The 18,026-nt window shown below is 39.6% G+C and overlaps 1 protein-coding gene across 2 annotated transcripts in view; it reads left to right on the forward strand.

Moving 5' to 3' along the window:
• The window catches only part of FAM53B (family with sequence similarity 53 member B), a 156,072-nt gene that overhangs the window by 29,356 nt on the left and 108,690 nt on the right, over positions 1-18,026 (forward strand). For both annotated transcript variants that reach the window (XM_032225275.1, XM_032225274.1), the window contains one exon: positions 11,885-12,132. In XM_032225275.1, the coding sequence (XP_032081166.1) occupies positions 12,061-12,132 (72 nt within the window). In that variant the 5' untranslated portion in view covers positions 11,885-12,060. The remainder of the gene's footprint in view (positions 1-11,884; positions 12,133-18,026) is intronic.

Raw genomic sequence — 18,026 nt, forward strand, 5'->3', positions numbered from 1 at the left:
TAGAAGTATTTTATCTGGTGGTGTTACAAAATTAACAGGTTTTTCTCCAAAATGTCCTCTTGTTTCCTTCATGGGACAAAAATATTTTGTAAACAGACAAACTTTGTCTGAAGAGCCAGTGGTTAAATGCAGCACTGCAGGCTACTGCTAGATCAGCAGTTCAGCGGTTCAAATCTCACCGGCTCAGGGTTGACTCAGCCTTCCATCCTTCCGAGGTGGGTAAAATGAGGACCCAGATTGTTGGGGGCAATATGCTGACTCTCTGTAAACCGCTTAGAGAGGGCTGAAAGCCCTATGAAGCGGTATATAAATCTACTGCTATTAATTGTGATCACTGTTTGTTTCTTTGCCTAGCTTTTTGATGAAGAGGGACACCAAGTGGTATAGTAGTTAAACTATGGACAGGGACCTAGTTGAAATCTGTTTCAATCAGTCATGGAAGACCATTGGGTGAATTTGCTGGAGTGTTAGTATAAATTGGAGGATTACTATATATGTAGCATTGAACCATTGAAAAAAAAGCAGCATATAAATCAAATAAGTAATAAAATGTTTATAAATCTGAGCTTTTGTGGCATATTGATGTAATCAAAAGTAAGCATGAGTCCATTCTTCAAGCGTAACAGCATGTATATTTTACATTGCCAGTTTCTAGTTTAATTACTTAAAACTATGGCAGAACTTGGCATAGTTTTGGACTCATGTAATATCAAAACCCTGGATTGCTGTGTGGAAAAGGGAAGGCTAATGCTGTTCTTGAAAAAGGTTTTGGAAGGGCATCAAGATCACTTTTTCCCAGGGACAAAGAGATTAAATTCTCTTTCCCCAAGCATCTGGAAACTGAAGAACTAGGCCTGCAGTTGTTCCTCTGAAAAGTCAAATGTGCATTTAAGTAAAACTTCCATTTAGGGTGAGGAAAACAAATATATTATTTCTTTACACTCTTCCCACATGTTTATATATGTAACAGAATGTCCTTTTAAGATGTATTTTGCCTGTACTTGCATTATCAATGTAAATCTTTTGAGTTTCTGCAAAAGCATTAATCATTACTTTAAGGAAAATATAATTATCCTTGGAGAAAATTTTGTTTTGATCCAAGGTAACATTTAACTGCTGCCCAAGAGTAGGGATGGGTTTTAAAACACCATAGTGCTTGTTGGTATGGTGGTTTAGTGCAGAAGTTATTTTATTTATCAAATTTATATGACTGCCAATCTCATCAAAAGTGATTCTGGGCAGCATATAAATTTAATGAATACATATCGCTTATATTTAGTGATAAATATTTCCAAGTGTCTTTTAAGCATTTTTTCCCCCACTGTGGTAGAAGAATGCATGATTTCTGTGTCTTAAATCATTGTTTTTTTATGACAAGACTTTAGTGGACCTTAGCTGAAGATCGAGCAGGTGTATCACTCACACAATAATATGCAAATTCATATATTCTTATATATCAGTGATTGGTTAAGTGGTATGTTTCAGAGGGGCAGCCCTTGAAGAGCATTCGGAGACTTCAGCTTGTCGAGAATGCAGCCGTGCGAGCGATCGTGGGTGCACCTCGGTACACCCACGTCACACCTATCCTCCGCGAGCTGCACTGGCTGCCTATTGGTCTTCGGATACGCTTCAAGGCGCTAGTCGTCACTTATAAAGCCCTTCATGGTATTGGACCTGGGTACTTGAGAGACCGCCTGCTGCCAATTACCTCCAACAGACCGATTAGATCCCACAGATTAGGCCTCCTCTGAATTCCATCCACTGGCCAATGCCGATTGGCTACCACCCGGAGGAGGGCCTTCTCTGTGGCTGCTCCGGCCCTCTGGAACGAGCTCCCTGTGGAGATTCGGACCCTCACCACCCTCCAGGCTTTCCGCAAAGCCCTTAAAACCTGGCTGTTCCGACAGGCCTGGGGCTGATGAGTTCCTGTCCCCGCTCGAATGGTGTGGTTGTTGATTGTTTTTAAATTGTGGTGTTGTTTTGTCCGTGTCTTTTTTCCTGTTTGTATCCCCCCCCCCCGACTTGGTTTGTGAGCCGCCCTGAGTCCCTCTGGGAATAGGGCTGCATAGAAATACAATCAAATCAAATCAAGTCAAATTTTTAGAACTGGGATCCTTTTGTCTTGTTCATGTTATCTAGGTTGATAAGACTTATAATTCAAATACCTTGTAGACTTCCATGTGGTCTGCTATATTCTAAAGTGCTTATAGCACTTACATTGCCTTGTGCCCACTGACAATTTAAATGCCACAGTTATATAAATGTTTGCAGATGAGATGAAATTGATGCCATGGTAAGAGTTTTTTTTTTTTAAAAAAAAGTTTGCCTGTTTTGCTCTCATTTGAAGGGGGTAAAAATGAAAAATGCACTGGTATACTGTTGCATAGAGATGAGTACATAACTCTTGAATCTTTGGTGAACATATTTATCTAACATTCCTTTCTCATAAGTTTTTTGCTTATGATATTTCATTAATTATTAACAATGCCAAGAAAACTCCCTTGAGTACTTACTGTTTTTATCAGTGTAAAAAAAACACACAGCTCTGTGCCCTTTTCAGAACTTAATTGCTTCTCTACTCCCAGGGCAAGCCAAGTGCTGATAAAAACAATTCATTTTGCAGAAAACAGCTGCCTTGAAAGATGTCTTTAATTAATTGTCAGTCTTTTTTTAAAATAAAAATAAGGATTTTGAATAAAATTAAATTCCAAACTAAATCAGCTGCCGCTGCTGCTGTGGTACTTCACCTAACATGTGGTCCCTAATGCGTGGCCACCTAGAGAAGTTACAATTTCCAGTAAGCCAAACTGGAATGTCAACAATGAAAAGGTCTAGACCAGTGTTTCTCAACCTTGGCGACTTTAAGTCCTGTGGACTTCAACTCCCAGAATTCCCCAGCCAGCTGTGCTGGCTGGGGGATTCTGGGAGTTGAAGTCCACAGGACTTAAAAGTCGCCATGGTTGAGAAACACTGGTCTAGAAGCTCTATTTAATAATGGGTGTCAAGCTTTTGGTGTCACGTGATGTTTTGCGATGTTTTCCCCATTCGCGGAGCTGAGGTGGGCGTGGCCTGCGTGTGACACATCCGGCCCATGGGCTGCCAGTTTGACACTCCTGCTCTATTTCATCAACATCTGAAGGCTACATTTTCAGTATTCCTGAAATGGAATGGTACAGAAAACTGACAGTAGCTGATAATGATGAGAATTACAATCCAGTACATCTAGATTGGACGAAGGTCAGGATGGTGATTCTATAAAACTGCTCCTTACTCAGACATTCTTCTCGTCTTTGTTTTAGGTTTTGCCTCTTGCTTTATTGTAAGAATGACAAGTGAAAAGGAGAGCGAGGGGCTCGTTTTTATGTCTGCCAGATGAGCAGAACCTCCTGTTTTTCATCCTCCTCCCCTTTCATTCCCCCCCACCTCCCAGGAAGCTTCCATAATATCGGTTTATGAGATTCAGTTGCTCAGATCTCCTTTCATTACTTGACATTGGTGCATGATTTGTTTCAAATTCGGCTGGTATGCTATCAATTATTAGCTGCTGTACTTTCAAGGACTTCTCTTTTGCTTTGCTAGTTAACGGTTCTGCGGTGAAGTCACGCACTTGTGTGACATAACTAAGTCAGTTCCACCGGCGGGCTAAATTAATGTTCTGGATGCTCTGGGAGGTGAGTGATTTGCTTGTCAATAAAATGTCATGGGAGAGGGCCCTGGAAGGTCACTGGCTTAGTAACACTAGTTTGTGTAGGTTTCTGCTTTTGTGAGTTTAACCAATCAGAAACTCAACTTCCTTGGTTTGGTGTCAAGGTTCAGGACTCTTTGGGGTCACTAGTTGGTAGCTTTAGCCTGTAGGAATGAGGTCGAGCAAGAGGTCACTTTCTCATCGCCTCTATCTTGCTGCAGGAGATATTGGCCACGAAGCATGTGGAGCTGCCACTTCCTAATGGCGAACATTTATGATGTGTACAAATATCAAGTTACGCAGCACTGGACTATGCACTATTATTTCAAAAATAAAAGTCCTCGGTGGGAAAGAAATTTTAATATTGGCATAACGGTAGTATAAAAGTTTAGGTTAAATAGGCTTTTGGCAAGTACCAAGCTTTATGTCTGCAATGTAGCGTTTATATTTATAACTGCAGGAGTGACAATTCGAGGAGAACAGTAGAAAAATTGACTGTTTTTATAGTTTACTAGTTTATTTTATTTGGTTCGTGCAGGGCACGGATCGAATAGAAGAAATGCCCTGATGCCACTATAGCTCACAGCATCCTCCCTAGTGGTTTTTCTGGCACAAGGTACTAGGACCAGATACAATTTTCCACATTTGTTTTTAACAACAACTGTGGCTTGTCTTTAACTATAGCATAAATCTTATACTCAAAAGTTCTTCATAATATGAAAAAATGTCTTGATTATATGTTAAGTGTAGTGGTAAACATTTACATTGTTGACTTTTTCCCCCCCAAAGAAAGGCAGTTTTAAGAGAAAAACCGAACAGCTTGAATTAGCCTTCAAAAAAAGCTTTCAAAGAAAATAAATAGGCAGTAGTGATATTCCTAAATAATTAATACAGAATAAGATACTGTATATCAGTAATTCGTTTTCAGAATATTCTCATTTTCATAAGATTTTTACTGGTAGTTTTTTTAAAAAATAAATTATAGTTACAGATTTTTATCTTCAGTAAGTGTTATAAGATCATTTTATTTGGCAAAACCTGCTTGCTGCTAATAATTCTATTTTTCCCTTTGCTTAGTTCTAATTTCTCATTATACTTTTTTTTACTTTTATATGTTTTTTTCCTCTCTTTCCATTCTTTCTTCTTTGTCTTACCAGGCAGTAATATTTGTAATTTTTGGGCTTTTAAGGCTTTGCATATGTACAGTATCTCTAGCTATTTATTTCTATTTAAATAAAAATTAGTAGTTTTTTTCCCCATTAACTAGATATTCCTTTTTGTCTATTTTGCTGTATCATTGAAATAGTTGCTACCAGTCAAACCTTTCTTCCAATCACTCCATGTATGGAAGTTCAAGGAAATTTTGTAAGATTTTAAAGTCCAATTCAACATTCATTATTTGGTCCAATTCAGATTATAATCAAGAATTGATTGTATAGCGAGATACTGAGACACACACAAAAGAAGCATAGCTAATTACTGTTTCTTGTAACATTCAAAGGAATTCTTAATCAATCTGAAGTGTTTCTGCTTGAAAAAAGATGGCCTCTAACCCTTGTTCTTTGTGTTAATGCTCTGAGACATGTAAGATATGAAAGGTGCTTATTCTTTAAGAGCAAGTAGGCAGTCTGAAAATATACTTCGGCATGTTCCAGTTCTCAGAGATTGAATTTCCCAGAAATTGCTGTTAGCCATTTCAACTCATTTTCAACTCATTACTTTCCTCTTAGCCTTGCAATGATAATTACACTTCAACAAAAAGTTTGATAGAGCTGGTAAAGCTGCAGACAATGAGTAGAATAGCTTCTATATGATGCAACATTGCAATGGAAGGAGGTATTTAAATTAAAAAAAAGAAAGAGTATGAGTGGAATATAACTGTATGTTTATATCAGATCAAATCAGCCCACTGGAGAAACAAGGTCTCTTCACTGTAGGATATAGAGTGCAATCTATAATATTGATCCCATGCAAGTTGATGGATAGGTGTTCTGACCCTCCTTCTCCGTCCGAGAACGAACACTGAAACCAACGTAAATAAGAATACTTTTAATCAGTCCAGACTCTCATTGGCTGCAAGCCCAAAATAAACAAAGAGATAAGCATTCTGGCAGCAAGTCCTACAAAACTAGGCAATGCAAACAAGCTCTCACAGCAAACCACTTCTCCAAGTTGGTTTCTCTGAGTCGTGAACGTTGACCTCTGCAAAAGGGCGTGGCACAAGCAGTCTCTTTTATAATCAGGAGAGGAACTTAATAAGCATCAGCTAAGTGTAATCATCTCCTACAATTACTCAGTTCTTGCCGCGAGTAGCCCTTCGACGGCATGCATCCTGAAACAACTCACAAGTGTTTTCCTGAACACTCCCTTTGATCCAAGTCTCCGCCGCCACCTGGTGGCCAACCAGTCTCTCCTCGCCCTGCTCGGAGTCGGCACCCTGTCCAGGGTCCTCCACCTCCTCCAGGGCCGATTCATAAGACCCCTCGCTGTCGGAGTCTGGCAGCAGCTCCAACGGCTCCTGCCGAGCCACAACAGATAGGTTTGATTGATTCCCAGTCTAGGATTGAGAAAGAATGTACTGGACCAAAGATTCCTAACTGGCTTCTATGCATAATGGAAAACTAGAAACAGAGTTTCTCTGCACCCAATTTATCATTTTAACTTCTACATCACACCATCTCTTAAAATCTTGCACAATAATACCTCACAATAATATCTCATGCTGTTCTTGTGTATATATGAGACCATAATAGCCAATAATAATGATAGCAACAACTGCTGACATTGCAATGACAAAGTTGAAACTGTTTCACATTTAATATGCGAGTGCGGGAAAATTGTGAAAACTGATTTACAAAGCTAGACATGACCGAGTTGCTAAATTAATCCACTGGTCATTATGTAAAAAATACGACTTACCTGTATCCGAATAGTTATGGGAACATAAAGTGGAAAAAATGAGGTGGGACTTTCGAATACAGACGGATTGTCATTTGGAACACAACACACCAGATATCACAGTTGTCGAAAACCGAAGCGTACAATTTATTGATACGTATCACTGTACAGGAGATGCCAGAGTCAAAGAAAAACTGGAAAAAAAATCACAAATTATCGCGACCTGGCCATCGAAACGACACAATAATGGATGAAACATGTAACAGTGATATCCATTGTCATCGGGGCACTTGGTACCATGTCCAAGAATTTTACAAATCACATCAAGAAATTGCAGCTTCCTGCAATAACACCAGCGGAACTGAAAAAACTGTGCTACTCGGAACCAAGATACTTGGTTGATACCTAGGATGCTGGCATCAACCCATATCAATCATCAGCATCAGTCAGTGATATTTGTGATACAGTTGACCGAGTTTCATGCTTAATGAGTAAAAATTAATAATAATATGAACAAAGGGTTATTTGTATGAGAGTGTCAACATGCATGAATCATAAGATTTCAGAGTCAATTTTAAAGTACTTTTTTAAAAAAAAAAATCCCAGCACCCATATATGAATTATAAATATATGAAATGTTTTCAATCAAAGGTTGGGCGGAATAATTAGGCCTTCCCTTCCCATGAGTGATAGTCTCAGCCTAGATCAGAAATCATTATTTTTAGACTAGAATAAATAAAAAAGAGAAGGTGAGCTGTACAATGAACATTTTATGTGTTGGGCATTTGAGCCATTAATAAAACACAGTGAAGGGTATCTTTCATAGCAAAGAGAATGTTTTACACGTTGTTTTCATGATTCCTTAATGTCATTAGGTTGTTCACTGATTAATGAGGAAACAAGCATCAAACTGTATTTGATTATGCTCATAAAGATCAAACTCCATATTTCATTTTTTTTCTGTAGTAAATATTGAGAAAATGTATTCATTTTATTCCTTTCATAGTTCTGCACTCTAGGGGAACCTAGTTCTGATCAAACAGAGTAGACAATTTTTCTTTACTATGCAGCTGATCTTTAAGTGAATATTCATAATGGCACTTACTTCTGCATTGAAATACAAATAAACAAGAAGAATCTGATTTATAAGCTGCGAGGAGAATTAATTTTGGCTCTGAGTTCTAATACTAATCATTCCATTCCATTATATAAGACTGCTTGAATTTAGCAATAACAGTTAAGACTTATATACCGCTTCCTAGGGCTTTCAGCCCTCTCTAAGCGGTTTACAGAGTCAGCATATTGCCCCCAACAACAATCCGGGTCCTCATTTTACCCACCTCGGAAGGATGGAAGGGTGAGTCAACCCTGAGCCAGTGAGATTTGAACAGCCGAACTGCAGAACTGCAGTCAGCTGAAGTAGCCTGCGGTGCTGCATTTAACCACTGCGCCACCTCGGCTAGAGACTAAATGTTTAGTGTGTTTTAGGTAATGGCTTTCCCCCTTTTCTTTATATTGGCAAAAAGCAGCATTTTAAACAGGATTATGGAATTATGTTGGAAAATTATTTTCAAATTTTATTTGTAATCTGTTCATTTTTGTATTTAAGTATTTAGCTGCCCTGTTTGCCACAAAAAAAATGAAAAAAAAAGTTTTCTTGGCTATCTAACTGCTTTTCTATTCTATTTGTAGCTCAAATGAATGTATTTTAGCTGTTTGAATTTCAGTCTGAAAGGATTTGAAGGCATCTAGAACAGTGTTTCTCAACCTTGGCAACTTGAAGATGTCTGGACTTCAACTCCCAGAATCCCTGGGGAATTCTGGGAGTTGAAGTCTAGACATCTTCAAGTTGCCAAGGTTGAGAAACACTGATCTAGAACATTACATAAATTGAAAAAAGAAAGAGTAAATTGAATCATGTGTACTGTATATACTCGAGTATAAGCCTAGTTTTTCAGCCCACTTTTTGGGCTGAAAAAAGCCGCCTCGGCTTATACTCGAGTCAGTGAAAAATTTGCCCGAAATGGAGGAGAAAAAGGGGCGGGGCCATGCCGCTGGGTGACACTTGTGAATGGCCCAGTGCCCCTGTGAGTTTCCCCTCCCTCTGTGTCAGTTTGCCGCGCAGCGCGCACCGCACCATCCCCCCTCCTCACGTTCTAATGTAATGCAGGGCTGTCTTACGATTCCCCTTCCTCCCCCTCCTGCCGCTCTGCAACGATGTCCCACCTCCTCCTTGTTATGGCAAGCAGCCACATAGCGATGTCCCACCTCCTCTGGTACAGTGATCCAATGATAGGAATCACTGTGCCGTGTGTCATAGGAGGCGGGACATCGCTCCCGCGGCTGCACGGGACATCATCATCACAGCGGGACATCAGCATCATGAGGTGAGTGAAGTATTTCATTGAATACACCGCTAGTTTACTGTTTTTCTTTGAAATAAATATTCAAAAACATTATTGGTATCTATTTTTATTTTTGAAATTTACCGGTAGCTGCTGCATTTCCCACCCTAGGCTTATACTCGAGTCAATAACTTTTCCAGTTTTTTGTGGTAAAATTAGGTGCCTCGGCTTATATTCGGGTCGGCCTATACTCGAGTATATACGGTAAACAAATTCATGAATTACAAAATAGTTATTCAACTTTTAATTTCATTCCAAATGAGAATCATCCTCCTGGACGTCGATTAAATATTTTGATATGTGTGATAGGCTTGAAGTATAATATTGTCAGGATATGTGTATGTTTTAACTCTATAGCTTTTTAAACAAGCCAGTTAGCTAATCACAGCTTGTTTGACCAATTTTTATTTGTTCTGCCAAGAAGACCCAAAAGGAATTGATGCGCACTAAACAAAAGCTCAAAATTTTGAATTCAGATGCAATCCAAACTTTTATCAAAAGCTCTGCTGAATGGAGCACACACTACTTCAGGAGGCAGGATGTTTCACTGCTTAATGGCTCCCAGAGTCAGGAAATTCCTTCTTATCCCAGCTATCTCTCTCTCTCTCTCTATCTTATTTCTCACTGTAAAACAGCTACCCATAAATCAGTACTGCAGAAATATACCTAATGCATATCAGTACTGTTGTTCGCTAAAGCCAAAACTTTTAATTGTATACAGTATCAACCTCATGAACTCTCAAGCTTCCTCTTTCCGCTATGTATTTAAGATGAATAGTGATTAATATTTATGTGTATTTATATGTTAATGTGTAGGTATATACATATGTATGTAGATCTTTGGTTGTTCGGGTTTTCTCCCACGTAAAATTGGAGGTGTCTTGGCGACGTTTCAATGAAGTCTCATTCGTCATCTTCAGGCTTCGTGCTTCTGGATCGTGCTCCTGGAAGCACGAAGCCTGAAGATGACGAATGAGACTTCGTCGAAACGTCGCCAAGTCACCTCCAATTTTACGCGGGAGAAAACCCGAACAACCAAAGACCTACATACTAACACCCGCGAAAACCTCAGAAAACATACATATGTATGTTTATAGCATATCTATATGTGTGTTAGGTATGTGTACACTTTTGAGAGTAAGCAACGAAATTTCATTTTTAATGTGTGCCAGAGTCCCACAGAAAAAGATGACAATAAAGGTTATTTATCTTTTCTGAAGATAAGATAAGATAGCTCTTCACTTCAAGAAAGCACCGCCAACGGGTCTCGGTGAAATGCTCTTATAGTTTTGTTGTTACTGTTTCAACTTCTACGCTCAAAAACAACGTTATAGGGCGCTGCATGTCAGAACAACTCGATATAAGGACAGTTTCCCCCATGCCATCACTCTGCTAAACAACTAATTCCCATAACATTGTCAAACTATCTAGAAAGGCAGTATTACCATCATTATTCTCATCTTCCCTATTATCTTTCTCCTTATCTTCTTATTATAACTTTGTTACTTTTATTTTATGATTTACATTGTTTATTTAGTATCCTAGTATGATTTATTTAGTATCCATGACTATCACTAAGCGTTGTAGCTAATGTTTTATGATAAATGTATTTTTACAATGACTATGATAATGATCCATCACTATTGTTGTATGAACACTGAGAGCATCAGAGACAAATTCCTTGTGTGTCTAATCACATTTCGCCAATAAAGAATTCTATTCTATCTTATCTAATTCCATAGACTCAGAATATAGCACATGTACCTTTATTATGCAAATCAGTGTGCAAATTGAAAAACCAATAAGCTGTTCTACACAATGAGGAATCCCTATTTTTCCCTCAACTCACTATCAACTAATGATCCAAGACATATCAAGTAAAATATATTCTCCTGTTTAATATATACTACCGCACAAAAATGATTAATTACCCTTGAGGTGGCTTGAATTGGAGCACGAATACCTGCTTATCTGTGGAAGCACACCTTCATACAGGTGTCTTTCATAGCAGGGCCCTTAGTCTATTTGGGTGTGTGTGTGTGACCATTTCCTATAGCTGGAGCCATTTGTAATGACTACATTTCATGTTTCAATAGAGTCTGATTTCTAAAGTGTATGTATGTGCGCACGCGCGTGTGCATGCACACACATACATTTGCAGCTCCTGAAAAGTTGGAATTTAGAGGTAACTTGGAATTATTTAGCCCCTGCCTATGGTTCACCGACAAATGTGCGCTCGACAAAAGTGCGCTGATGAAACCGTGGTGAGAAAACCACGTGGTTGAAGTTGCGCCGACAAATGAGCGCAGAAGCGTGCCGAGAAAAGCACGCCTTCAACAAACAACTAATAACAACCTAATAACCCTAACCCTAAATCTAACCCTAAACCTAAACCTGAATCTAACCCTTACCTTAACTTAAATCGCGGTTTTGTCGGCGCGTTATTGTGGTCGCGTTTATGACGTCGCGGTTTTCTCGCTGCGGTTTTGTCGTGTGCATTTGTCGGGTCACGCCTGCCTATGACTCTTCTTTCTGGGTTGGCAGCATATACAGCTTTCTTTTCTTCTTACTTCACTGATTGCTTTGCGGATTGCTGCCAGGATTGTACTGCTCCCCATTTACTCACTGTCCTCTTTAATTAACAGTCTGTCTCTTGCAACTGCAGAGTTCAAGTAGGAAGGAAAGGGTTTGTCTGTTCTTCCTGCAGGTATAATTTAATCCTCTGGTCACTGTGTTCTTCTCTGGTACACATGAGAAATGCAAGTACTTGTCAGATTTATTGCAAGAGCAAGGGCAGATTTTCCACAAAAGATATAAAGTTCGTGCAATGATTTGTGGAACTGAAGAATAACCACAGAGTATTTGTATTTTATCTCTCCCTCCCCTCTCCTTCCAGAAAGTGAATATTTTGGACTACTTTTTGTCAAGCTGTCCAGTCGACAAAACAAATGGGAATTGGTGCCGTTGAGCCTTTCATCTGGAAAAATGCACTGAATGGGAGATTCTGCCTAATATGGCCAATTGTGACCTTTACCTCTACTGGAATGGACCCGAGTTCATGACTTTGTTACCATGGTGATGATCTTAACTACTACAACTCTGGAAAACAAAGGTGCTGATTCTCTATCATGCAGGACTGAACTGGTAAGAGTTCACGTCACCCTGATGGCTTAGTTTATAGACTAGCACTTGTCTTTCAGATTACAGAGCTCTGCTCCCAGTTTAGACGGCAACATGTGGAACTATAGTGATTGTGTGGCTGTAAACCAATGTGAGGATAACAATGAGCAAACAAGAAGAGTTTTGTATGCCCAATATAGCAATAGCAATAGCAGTTAGACTTATATACCGCTTCATAGGGCTTTCAGCCATCTCTAAGCGGTTTACAGAGTCAGCACATCGCCCCCCACAGTCTGGGTCCTCATTTCACCCACCTCGGAAGGATGGAAGGCTGAGTCAACCTTGAGCCGGTGAGATTAGAACCGCTGAACTGCAGATAACAGTCAGCTGAAGTGGCCTGCAGTACTGCACCCTAATCACTGCGCCACCTCGGCTCTTGATATCTAAATATCTCATTTAGAAAACGATACTGCCTTGCCCATATAGACAGCCCTCAACTTGCCACCATAACACGGACTGGGATTGCTACCATAAATTGATGGGGTCATAAAGTGAGACATTATGTGACTGCACTGATTTACAACAGCACTCCCAGCATTCCCCCGTTGAGTAATTAACCAACAATCATGGGTTATTAAGCAACTATCTCCAAGCCATTGTGGGTTTGGTCCCTGTACACCGAGCCTCCTCATCTATGTCCATTTGGCTTTGTGGGGCAGCAAGCAGCCCCAGAATTGTGTGGCTGTAGGACTGCTTGCTATAGCAATAGCAATAGCAGTTAGACTTATATACCGCTTCATAGGGTTTTCAGCCCTCTCTAAGTGGTTTACAGAGTCAGCATATCGCCCCCACAGTCTGGGTCCTCATTTCACCCACCTCGGAAGGATGGAAGGCTGAGTCAACCTTGAGCCGGTGAGATTAGAACCGCTGAACTGCAGATAACAGTCAGCTGAAGTGGCCTGCAGTATTGCACCTAACCACTGCGCCACCTCGGCTCTTATCCTGGGAAGCACCGGAGCCCACCCCAGCAAGCATTCATTCACCCAGATGTCTTCTGTCCCAGCCCCACGTGATTCATTGGCCAGCAAATGCCAGCAAGCATTCATTTGCTCCCCAACCCATCCCAGTCCATCTCATATTTGTTTGCCTAGCTGCATTTCACCAACCATTCATCTTTTGCTCTCTACGTTTCAGAGCCAGCTTCTCCATTAAAGCTTTCCTCCTTTTTGCCTTCTTTCTGAACCCAGCACTGTCTTCCTAAAGCTGTCTTGGAATGGCTTGTAATGCTTGCTTGTGCTTGCAGGGCAGTGGTGGGTTTCAAAAACCTACTCTGTGGGTGTGGCCTCTTTTGTGGGAGTGGCTTGCCACCCATGTGACCGGATGGGAGTGGCTTGCCGCCCATGTGACCGGATATGAAGATGCCGACGACACTTGTCAGAAATTACCTCACACACAGCACTGGCATGCATAAGAATAGGATGTAAACTTGTTTTTTAAAAGGCATCTTTGGTTTGCGCTAAAACAACTTCAACACACACAATGTTCTGATTGCACCACAAACGCAGTAGTCATCCTTACCTTTCACAGAGGCGCTGAGTTTTATTAATATGAGCATGACAGTGTAGAATAATCATCTCCAAGGACCAGTGGTGGGTTTCCAAAACTTTTGGAACCTCTTCTGTAGGTGTGGCCTGCTTTCCGGGTCCACTGGTGGAACTTCTTCTAACCGGTTTGGTAGATTTGACGAACCGGTTCTACCGAATAGGTGCGAACTGGTAGGAACCCACCTCTGTTGCAGGGGCAAGCTGTGGTGGCTGAAGCTTCCCAAGGGATTGCCTGCAATTTCACCATTGAAATCTAAAAGAAAACTAGCAATTTTTGCTACAGTGAGTTTTGGCATTAAAGGGGGGGGGGGAAACAACAGAGAAAAGATAAACACGTTGCCTTAAATGCCACCCATTCCATATCCCTCTTTTTCCTTTCATCTGCAAATGTTTCATGTTGTAATAAATTGAACTTTCCGTTACACATGGAAGATGCCAGAAATCATAGTTGTGCAAAATATAATCAGTTATCAAATAAGACATTAATTAGGATCATGTTGCAATTTTAATACAGTGGTTAACAACAAGATATGTGCAAACTTTAATATGTTTCCTTTAAATTAAACTGAGGCAGGAAGTATAATTTATGGCAAATTTCAAAGAAATCCTTGTAATTTTATTTCTTCACATGCAAAGTAGCAAGGGGAGACTTCCAGAATGTCAAGGCTGCTGTGATGGGTTTTCAGAACAGTTATAGGTAGACCTCAATAACAAATGTGTAGTTACAACTGGTCCTCGAGATTCCAGCTATCACAGCATCTCTGCAATCACGTAACCATGTTCTGGGCACTTGGCAACCAGCTTACAAGATGGCTATGTGATAAAAAATCTGCCTCCTTTAAAAATAATAAAATACCTCCCAATTTTAAATTTAAATCTCTTCTACCGTACTATTCATTAATATGGATTAGTTTTCAAAACATCACCGTCAACATAATTAGATCTCTAGAGAACATCCACTTCACCTTTCACCGAATAATTCCAATTCCACAGTAATTCTATGTATATTCCTTCATTGTTTGTGTTCTCACATAATAATTAATCTCTTGTATGTAGTTGTGTATACATATATCCCCCCCTTATTTTATTCTCAGCATGGAAATAGGGATTTAATGCCAATTTTTCGCTTGGCTCCTTTTTTTTTTAGAGACTATATTTTGATGAATAGTAAGTGTCTGGCATGTCTTAACATAACAGTAACATTTAATATTTCCTGGCATCCCAAAAAAAAACGTTTGCAAAGCAGATGTAGATAAACAGAAGAAAACATCTTATTGTTCACAAAGTATATGGGTCAAGTTATCTGAGTAGAAATTTAGAAAATAATGTTTTTCCTTATTGGAAGAGAAGTATTGTAAATGATGAATAGCATACTCCTTTACTTCCCAATTTTGATAAATGGTTTAATCATTATGAAATGAAATTGCAGTTAAGACAGACATAAATGTCTACCTTAAAATGTCTCATTTCCTCATTTTCACCGGTTCTTGGATCTAAGCGTTGCCTTATCAATAAGTGATAAAGGTAGATTTTCAAAGTAAGGGAAAGAAAAAGTGAAAGGATTAGGAAAACCCCAGTTTTTGTTGTTGTTTTGTTGTTGTTCTTTATAATATACCATAACATTAAAAGGATTGCAGTTTTTCAATGTAGTGCAAAATGATTATGGAAAATACCCTACTATGTCAATTTCAAGCAATGCTTAATAACATGGTTATTAAGTTATGAAACAAATTTGTGAATTTTAAAATACTTATAACCAGATCAGGAAAGAAACTAAAGACAAATGAGTAGATAAACTTATTTCAATATTGGCAAATATTTTTTGTCAAAGTGTTATAAATATATTAAATAATAAAGATAGGATTTGAAAAACTTAGTATGCAAGATTGATGAAATAAGAGTTGAACCTGTAAGGTAAAAAGGTGGCAGTCTCAGATTCCTTTTCCCGAAGCCCTTTAGATCCAAACAAACCAGCTACACCTCCTGAGTTGGTGTGTCTTCTGGTAGGTGTATGAACATACATGATGTCAATTAAGAGCCGAGGTGGCGCAGTGGTTAGGGTGCAGTACTGCAGGCCACTTCAGCTGACTGTTATCTGCAGTTCAGCGGTTCTAATCTCACCGGCTCAAGGTTGACTCAGCCTTCCATCCTTCCGAGGTGGGTGAAATGAGGACCCGGATTGTTGGGGGCAATATGCTGACTCTGTAAACCGCTTAGAGAGGGCTGAAGGCTCTATGAAGTGGTATATAAGTCTAACTGCTATTGCTAAGAGCTTACACCGGCCCCAAAGATGGTATTCAGCCAGTTCAGACTGGTTTACCTGAACCTGAACGGGTAGTGCCGAACTGCGATAGTGCCGAACCGCCCACCTGCCACAGCTCCAAAACGTCCTATGTAGCCTCATTTTCGATGTCGTGCAAGTTTTTTTCTCGTTAGTCCCTAACGTTGACTTCTGCAAGAAGGGCGTGGCACAAGCAGTCTCTTTTATAATTGGGAGATGATCTTAATGAGCATCAGCTGAGCGTAATTACCTCCTGTAATTACGTAGTTCTTGACGCCGAGTAGCCCTTCAACGGCGTGCATCCCGGAACAACTCACAGCTGGTTTCTGGATCATTCTCTCTTGTCTCCTCCCCACTGATCCAAGGTTCAGGCACCACCTGGTGACCAACCAGTCTCCCTGCACCCTGCTCGGAGTCAGAACCCTGTCCAGGGTCCTCCACATCCTCCAGGGCCGACTCATAAGGCCCCTTGCTGTTGGAGTCTGGTGGCAACTCCAACGGCTCCTGCTGGGCCACAACAGATCGCAAACTTTAATAAGAGCTCAGGTGGATGTTGGGAATTTTCTGCTTTATCTTGACATCCTTCCCAGTTTATTCTAAAAGGATCTCAACTTTCGTATCCAGCAGAAAGATGTTTTAGATAATGTTCCAGCATATATAATTGAAGCCATGTCTCATTAATTGCAACTCAGATGTGGCTGAGTGTCAGTGAATGTAGGATGAGGTTGCTACAGAGATTGATTAAATAATATCTCATATGGCAATAAATATATTTCGAGCCTCGCTTCCCACTTCACCCCCTTTAGCATTTTGTACAACAAACATGTTTTATGAGGATCCCAAGTTATATGTTATGCATTTTATGAAATTAAAATGACTTTATATCTATAAAGGATGCTAAAATAAGCATTGTATATTTTATTCTCCCCTCCCAACTCTCTCCTCTCCTTCCCTCTGGAAAACAGTATTTTGCTAGTGCTTCAACATTCCTGGAAATGTTACATTTTTAATTTAGTGTAACTTCTTGGCACTCCAGCTTAATTTTTAGTGCATACAGTATGAATCTTGAATTTACTTAGCACACAATCTATTTAGTTCAATAAAACTTATTTCTCAGTAGATACATTGTGTTACATGAGTCAGGGGGGAAAAAGATAAAATTTATTAACAACATTAATGTTGTACCCAAATACAACGTTGTTAATATACATTTAAGTGTCTTCTATAATAAATTGCATCTGTTTTGGCAAACTAAATCATTTAGAAGGGGGAAAGAGGAACAAAATATGAAGGGACAGCACAAGATTTATTAAAAACCGAGCCAGCTAGTTAAACTTTAGAACCATTACTGGAGTCACTGGATAAATTTCTCTTACTGATTCCTACACTGTCTCTGTTTTTCCAATGACAACAATACTGGCATAGTAAATGAATAGTTTAAAAAGATTTACAACAAAACAGTTTAGATTATTTCTCATTCTGTACGGAGCAATTTTGATTTTGCTTCAACTCCGTTCAACTAAGAACAAGACCTATGAAATCAATTTAGAAATGTTTTGGAAGTAGTATCCTTTTTTTTCAAAACGACATTTTGAATATCATTTCTTTTTTAAAATAATGTAATTCTAACGAATTATAAAAAAAATTGAAGTGGAGCAAATCTTATATCTTCTACATATGTTTACAATTTAATATTTCCCCTGGATTAGCCTTTTGTGCAGTTTGAATATTGTGCGAGGGGGAACCATTACCATGAGTGAAAACTACAAAATAGTAGAACAAGGTGTTTTCAGGATTGTTATTGTCACTTCAGCTTTTCTTGTATTCTTGAATTTACAGCCATTCTGCCATTAGAGCCAAGGTGGCGCAGTGGTTAGGGTGCAGTACTGCAGGCCACTTCAGCTGACTGCTATCTGCAGTTCAGCGGTTCTAATCTCACCGGCTCAAGGTTTACTCAGCCTTCCATCCTTCCGAGGTGGGTGAAATGAGGACCCAGACTGTGGGGGCGATATGCTGACTCTGTAAACCGCTTA

Source organism: Thamnophis elegans, chromosome 10, assembly GCF_009769535.1.
Source record: "Thamnophis elegans isolate rThaEle1 chromosome 10, rThaEle1.pri, whole genome shotgun sequence".
Taxonomy (NCBI): domain Eukaryota; kingdom Metazoa; phylum Chordata; class Lepidosauria; order Squamata; family Colubridae; genus Thamnophis; species Thamnophis elegans.